The 7,576-nt window shown below is 46.1% G+C and overlaps 1 protein-coding gene across 3 annotated transcripts; it reads right to left on the bottom strand.

Moving 5' to 3' along the window:
* Positions 1 to 292: 292 nt before the first annotated feature.
* LOC109768309 (uncharacterized) lies at positions 293 to 2,849 on the bottom strand. Of its 3 annotated transcripts, none has more exons than XM_020327040.4 (5): positions 2,704 to 2,849; positions 2,413 to 2,566; positions 1,749 to 1,820; positions 775 to 884; positions 293 to 668 (listed from the first exon to the last, which is right to left on the bottom strand). In XM_020327040.4, exons 2-5 carry the CDS (start codon positions 2,554 to 2,556, stop codon positions 554 to 556), a joined length of 441 nt encoding a protein of 146 aa, XP_020182629.1. In that variant the 5' UTR covers positions 2,557 to 2,566; positions 2,704 to 2,849; the 3' UTR covers positions 293 to 553. The 3 variants fall into 3 exon arrangements, with proteins under 3 accessions (XP_020182629.1, XP_073359070.1, XP_040248609.1); XM_073502969.1 differs by having other exon boundaries at positions 2,425 to 2,566; positions 2,704 to 2,817; XM_040392675.3 differs by lacking the exon at positions 1,749 to 1,820.
* Positions 2,850 to 7,576: the final 4,727 nt, after the last annotated feature.

Below are 7,576 nucleotides of genomic sequence, written 5' to 3'. Positions count from 1 at the left end.
AGCATGTACTCCCTCCGTCCAGAAATACTTGTCGGAAAAATGCATAAAAATGAATGTATCTAGAACTAAAATACATCTAGATACATCCATTCCTCCGACGAGTATTTCCGGACGGAGGGAGTACCACATATAAAGAAACCAGTAGTGACATTACTCCCTCCGTTTCAAATTACTAGTCGCAGAAATGGATGTATCTAGAAGTAAAATACATCTAGATACATCCATTTCTGCGACGAGTAATTCGGAACGGAGGGAGTAGATTGCAATCACTTCGATCCAGAAGCACTAGACAGGAGCCCAACAATGCACGTCAGTGACCTTGCAAGCATGTTCACTTCAAGCTACAGTTTCATGCATAATCTACTCGAACAGATAGATAGGTAGAGATATAATAACATGATACCATGTCACACAATATCACAGCATACGATAGCATAGTGCTAGCTAGCCAAACTGCAGGGGTCATAATTAAACATAAAACAAGCTAGGCGGCCATCTTTGGTTCTCATTTTTCCACCTTGTCTTCACACGTTTTCCTTGGTAACGGCCTGGGCTAGACTTCTAGCCCACTGTCAGAGAAAGCAGAAGCAGCAACCACAAACACAACTGTCACCTTGAAAGATACATAGACCAAACTCTTCAACGCACGGTCGATGGATATCATGCGCCTGCAGGTAGAGAGAGGTAGGACAAATGAGATTATATGTATCGAAACCTGTCAAACAAACAAACAGGAAAATAAGGAAGAAATTGGGCCTCCGATATTCTACGTACTGCTTGAAGACATTGGGTTTCTTCTTTTTTTCAAGCTCGTCCAACCTCTTTAGCGTCTCAATGAACCCCGCCCAGCAGTCATCCTCTTTCTTCTGGATGTTGCGAGCATGCTGGATTGATACACATGGACAATGGTCAGTGTGCTTGCTTTGCATCATCAATCATCAAGTAAGCGCTGACCAGGATTGTTAAATAATCACTCCGTCCGGAATTACTTGTCGGAGATATGAATGTATCTGGACATATTTTAGTTCTAGATACATCCATTTTTATTCATCTCTGCGACAAGTAATTCTGGATGGAGGGACTATGTAATTAAGAAGGATACTGTGTTGTCTGCCAGTTAAGTGAGGTTCGGTATATGCAGAATGCATGGTGCATGGGTATCATCTAGTCACAGAATCATACTTGCCGTATATATGGACAAATGAAGTCACAGAATCATACTCCCTCCGTCCCGTATTACATGTCTTAGATTTGTCTATACACGGATGTATCTAGACACGTTTTAGTGTGAGATACATTCGTATCTAGAAAAATCTGAGACAAGTAATTTTCGACCGAGGTAATACTAGCTAGGGAGTGCATCAAGCAGAAGATATCAAAGCCGCAGCAGCATCCATCTTATGTGTTGCAACTAATTACAGTGTTTGCAAAAGGGACGAGCAAAAAGGTCATCATGCTGGCATCTTCAACCAGGAAAAATAAGGTTGCTTAAAGATATGATTCGCATGCAGTCCTGTTGCTAGTAAGTCAGGATGTACAACAGCTTCAGGTCAGATTAAACAAGCTCTAGTACATATGACGATGCTAAGTAAGTAATTTAGCTCTTGTTTATAGTCTAGTGGCTTAATAGTAGAAGAGACACATGCATGTTGCTGTTTCGATTGCACAGAATTCAATTATCGCAGGCTACAACCTTGATGTCGGCAGATAAATCATGAGATAAAAGATGTCAATTTTGGTTTAGATACCTCGCCGGAGAGCTGGCGGGAGCGCATGAGGCTGCCTGGCTCGAGGAGCTGTCGCTCCGCCACCTGCGATCGCTGGAGCAGGCCAGCAAGGATGAGTAAACAGTCATTCTTGGATCAAACAGGAAAATAAGTTGCTTAAATGATAAGCACCAGTACGTCAGGATGGGCAGTTTTTGTTGTTGTTGTTGTTGTTGTTGTTGTTGTTGTTGTTGTTGTTTATAAAAGAGAGGTCGCCTCCCGATTTCCAGTAACAGAAACCACCAAGTCTTTCTTACATGATAGACTACAAAGAACAAAACACACACGCGCGCGCGCGGGCGCACGCACACATGATCCACCTGAAACATGAGAAGGAGATGCCTCCCTCCCTCCCCTGCACGATCACCTAAGGTTTGGCCGGAGACACAGCCCAAACAAGCAACCAGTTTTATCATATCAACCAAACTTCAGTAGACGCAAATATCATATTACAGACTTGGGAGCAGAGGAACAAAGAAGGGGGAAGGAAACATGCATCAGGATGGTCAGGTTAAGTAATCGTGCTTTGTTTCAAGTAGATGTTGCTGTTTCGGTTGCACAGAATTCGATTATTGCTGGCTACATCGATTCTGGATGCCGTAATCATGATGAGAAAAATTAAAGATGTCAATTTTGGGTAAGATACCTCGCCGGAGACCTTGGTGGAGAGCTGGCGGGAGCGCATGAGCCTGCTTGGCGAGAGCAGGCGTCCCTCCTCCGCGACCGCCGCCTGCGTCCGCTGGAGCAGAGAGCCGCCGAGCCTCCTCGCCGCGCACCGAACCGCCGCCATCGTCGCCGGCCTGCCAACAGTATATCGGTTAGGGATTAGGATCCGTCACGAATCACCACCGCCGGCCGGCACCGGCTCCCCCCATAGACACACAGCACACACACCATCGATCGGATTGCAGTTCTGTGGAGATTTCGGTGAGCGTACCTTGGGGATCTAGGCGTTCCTCGCGCGGCTAGGGTTCCTCGTTCGCCTCCGCCGAGAAGAAAGACAGACGGGAAAAGTTGGCGTGGGTGTGGTTTCTTGCGCTGTCGGGAGGGTGCGGTGCGGTGCGCCAACTTGTTATAATCTTGCGACCCGGCCCAGCCCAATGCAGTTCTTGTTCTTGTAGAGTTCTTGTTCCTAGAGGTTTCGGCCCAACTGGATTGCACTCCGTGGAGATTTCGGTAGTTTTTTTCCTTCTTTAAAAAAACATGGAGGTTTCGATAGGTTATTACAACTTTGTTATTTTCTTCTTCTATTTTTGGCAGCACTAAATTTGGGGATCCACTAGAAGAAAAACTATATTTGGGAAAGACACACATTGGCATGTTCTAACCGAAAATGCTATTTTTTTGTGTGTGTATTTTTCTCTGCTAGTTTATCGGTTATCCTTTCTTATTAAATTCTGTTTTTTTAAATACTTTATTTTCTCTCTTTTTAATGGATGTTGACACCATTCTTCAAATACATGTAAACCTTTTTTTTTCTAATTGTATGATCATTTTTTTACACCATGCGACAAACTTTTACATTCGACAAACAATTTTTCAACCCGAGGTAAACATTTTTTATAAACTAGGTATATCAGCATTTTTTCATTACATGAATATTCTTACAAGGTGTAGGAGTTGTGGGGACTTTTTTTTTCTTTAACGACATGAATATTGGCATTTTATAAACTTATAATCTTCCGAGAGTTCTTGTTCTTGCACGTTTTCGGCCCAACTGTGAGGATTTTGGTTGGTTTCCCTTTTCTTTCTTCTTTTAGCTCTTGTTTTGCAGCCCAAACTGTTCACTTGTTCCAATTTTTCTTTTCACAAAAGGGGCCCGGTTTTTTCTTATTTGGCAAGCAATCGCATACCCATGCAGTGCCCGACCCTTTGCAGTTATTTTCATATGTTTCTTCCCCAACGGTTTATTTTCTTTTTCGTGTGTCATTTAGTTGCATGAGGAACACCCGTTCGAGTCAACTTCTTATTATCATCATCACTTGATTCTTCGACTTGGACATGTTTGGCCTTCAAAGCAAGGTTGGTCTTTTTGACTTCCTTCTTGCATAACAAGTTGTTTCTTTCCATTGATCTCATGCTCATCATATTGCAAGATGGTACCAATCAAATCATCGAGAGTCATGGTTGAGAACCCATGCACACGTCTTATGGACCAAACCATGTTCTTATAGTGAGGAGCAAGAGCAGTGAGTAACTTGTCCACAAGGAATTTACTGGCTATGGTGAAACCATCATCGCCCCTTTCATGTTCAAAGCTTTTAATTTAAGAAGCAAGAGTATTTAGGCATTCATTTAGCTCTTGAGGCGACTCATCCTTCTCTCTCACGAAGTAGTCCATCTCACTCTTGGCAACTTTATATCTTGTTTGCTAGAGTGTGGTGGTGCCGGTCTTGGTTAAAACAAGAGCATCCCGTAGTTGCTTGGTGGTGTTCATGTTGAGGTACTCTCTTCTCTCACCTGTGGATAGGCCCTTCCTTATCATCATGAGTGTGGTGGAGTTCGGTTGCTCATTGTAAGCCTTCAACAGAGTGAGATCATTGGAGTTCGCAGAGTTGTAGCCTTCTTCCACAATTTGCCACAACTCATCATAGGAACTCTTGGTATGATCCTGCTTCTCAAATTTCCATGGTGAGAATTGACGGAGTGAATTCTCGTCAGATCCCTTGGTAGGGGTCCAAGCACAACTAGAAGTCATGGACCGGAGGTCACACGAGGGGTTTATCCAGGTCCAGGCCTCCGGAGAGTAATACCCTACATCTTGCTGGTTTTGATGATTCATAGTGGAGGGATACCTCGTGCGAAGGGTTACAATGGTGTATGAGTTTGCTACCAAGAGTTCTCCTATCTTAGGATCGATGATAAAGGAGTACCCTAGCCCTCCCCCTTTATATAGACAAGAGAGGTCTAGGGTTTACATGCCAGATGCGATCTGGGGCGCTGCCGCCCTCTAGTCTTGGGCGTCAAGAAGGTCGTCTTGCCTCCTAGGGTTTTGCACCGTGTCCTGGGCCTAGTGGGCCCCTTGTGGTTGATGAGGTCGGGTTCCTAGGTGTTAGCCACCCCTGATAGAGGACCCCGTCAGTAGCCCCCGAGCGTGGCGGGGGTCACAGTGAAGGTCGTGAGACCTCCGGCGGGCTTTCTTATCTTCTTGTGTTCCTGGAGCGTGGTCGAGACGCCAACGCCTTGGCGGCCTGTGGAAGATTCGGCGCCCATTCTTCGGGGTCGTTACTATCTTGACGTTGTTACTGTCATGGGCCTCCGCGCCTTGCAAGAGTGAGATCTAATAGAGTTAGATATAAAAGATAAATAAAAGGCAAAATAAAGTAAAGTTAAATAAATTGCAGTAAGGTATTTTTGGGTTTTTGGTTTTATAGATGTGAAAATATATGATGGAAAATAGACCCGGGGCCATAGGTTTCACTAGAGCCTTCTCTCTTGAAGGCAAAACATATGGTGGGTGAACACGTTATTGTTGAGCAATTGATATAAAAGCGCATAGTTATGACAATATCTAAGATAATGATCATGAATATAGGCATCACGTCCGTGACAAGTAGACTGACTCCTACCCGCATCTACTACTATTACTCCACACATCGCTACCTGCATCTAGAGTAATAACTTCAAAAGAACATAGCAACATATTAAGCAAGATGACATGATGTAGAGGGATAAACTCAAGTAATATGATGAAAACCCCATCTTTTATCTGTAATGACAATAATACACTACGTGTCTCGCTACCCCTACTTTGTCACTGGGTGAGGACACCGCACGACTGAACCCAAAACAAAGCACCTCTCCTATTGCAAGATAGATCAATCTAGTTTGTCAAACCAAATCAATAGATCGGAGAGAAATACAAAGCTATTTAAATCATGCGTAAAAGAGTTCAGAGAAGACTCAAATAATATTTATAGATAATCTGATTATAAACTAACAATTCATTGGATCTCAACAAACACACCGCAAAAGAAGATTACATCGGATACAACTCCAAGAACATCGAGGAGAACATTATATTGAAGATCAAAGAGAGAGCAGAAGTTATCTAGCTACTCACGCATCATCGGTAGGGGCCATCCGTGACTAGTTGATGTACAGGCCATCCGTGATTCAATCCCACTCCGGTAGTGTCACATCCCTAGCTCTGGTAATGCATAGTGCTAGCTTTTGGTGTTGCATAATGTTTAACTTCCAATTAAACTTGAAATGGGGAATGACCAAACCCTAGCACCAAAGGAATTCAAATAGGTTCAAATAAAATCATTTTCAATGAACCCAAAATGCCCTTTGAAAATGTTCATGATTTCTGATAAAGGTGAAAACCTCTGCCAAAAATGATGAACATATTTCTAGGTCATTCCCGAATTTTTGAATTAAATCATATTGTATTTGACTTTGGGCATTTAAACACTATAAATAATTTAAATGCTCAAATAATGTTGGAACTACTTGTGGGCCACTGAAATATTTCATAAAGTGCTCATGAGTATTTTCAGGATTTATAAAATTGATTTGGTTTTTAAAACTGGATCAAAAACAATCTGCAAATTAGAAAACCACAACAAAAATAGAAAAGGGTTAGAAACTCACCTAGCTTACCTGCACTCACCTGCGGCCCGCTACTATAGCCTGTTGGCAGCCCAGCTGGCGGCCCAGCCCACCAGGGGCTTCCATGTCTCCTTCCTCCTCTGCCAGGAGGATAAGCAGGTGCGTGGCGAGCGCCGATGCTGCCCCGGGCACCTCCTGCTTCCCCGGCCCCTCCTAGCGACGCCACGGAGACGCCCCGAAGCCCCTGTCCCCTCTCCCTCACTCGCTGCTATCTCTCCCCTCCCCTAGGTCTCTCCCCCGAGCTCACCCGAGAGTCACCGTCGCCACCGCTCGCCGTTGCCGCGCCTAGAGCTGCCCCGTCGCCCTCTGTCCGTGGCCAGAGGTTTCGCCTCGTCTGCCTCGTTCTCTCTGTCGACACACGTGACCGCGGGAGCCCCACAACATCATCCCCGCCGCCTTCATCGCCGCTTCGGTCCGGCGATCGCTGCCGTGGATTCGTCGTCATCAGTGCATCCCCGACTTTGTTCTCGTGCCCGTCGACCTCACTGTGAGCTCCTGCACCCCTCACCCCTCTCTGCATCGACGCGTTCCTCCTCTAGCCGCCGCCCGTGGGTAATCGAGCGCCGCCGTCCGCCATGGTCGGTGAGCCCGCGCTCCCGAGCCTCTCCTGCTTGCTCCAGGGGCACTGACACACTCCTAGCGCCTCCAGGAGGATGCCTCACCACTCCGCTTGCTCGCTCGAGCACTGCAGTCGCGTCCCTGCCTCTGCCCGAACTCTGGCCGCCGCCTAACTCCTCGCCGCCGCCTACTTCGGCCACCCCAGCCGCTGTCACTCGCCCAGTTGAATGTGGCGCACCTTCAGCTAACCGTAGGCGCAAACCACGCGCAAAACCGAGCCTCGGATCGATTTTCCGGTGAGCTTCCGCCGTGGTTTTGGTCGTCGCCGGCCGAGCTCCGGCAAGTGCCAATGTGGCACTTTGTTTAGGCGCTAAACCCGCTGCTTAACCCCCCCCCCACAACCACTGACGGCGGGCCCAACCCCAGGTCAAACCCAGTCAGCGCTGGGTTGGACCGGGATTAGTCCCTGAGTCACTGACGTGTGGACCCCACACGTCAGGTTTGACCTGGAACTGCCCCGGTTGACCTGTTGATGTCATGCTGAAGCAATAAAGCTTTTCTGGCATTTTTATTAATCTGAAAATTCCAGAAAATGCCCAAAACTTCTAAAATTCATAGAAAATTATCTGTAACTCCAA

Source organism: Aegilops tauschii, chromosome 1 (genome assembly GCF_002575655.3).
Source record: "Aegilops tauschii subsp. strangulata cultivar AL8/78 chromosome 1, Aet v6.0, whole genome shotgun sequence".
Taxonomy (NCBI): domain Eukaryota; kingdom Viridiplantae; phylum Streptophyta; class Magnoliopsida; order Poales; family Poaceae; genus Aegilops; species Aegilops tauschii.
The sequence above is the reverse complement of the archived record's forward strand: the minus strand, read 5'-3'. Positions and strand labels throughout refer to the sequence as shown.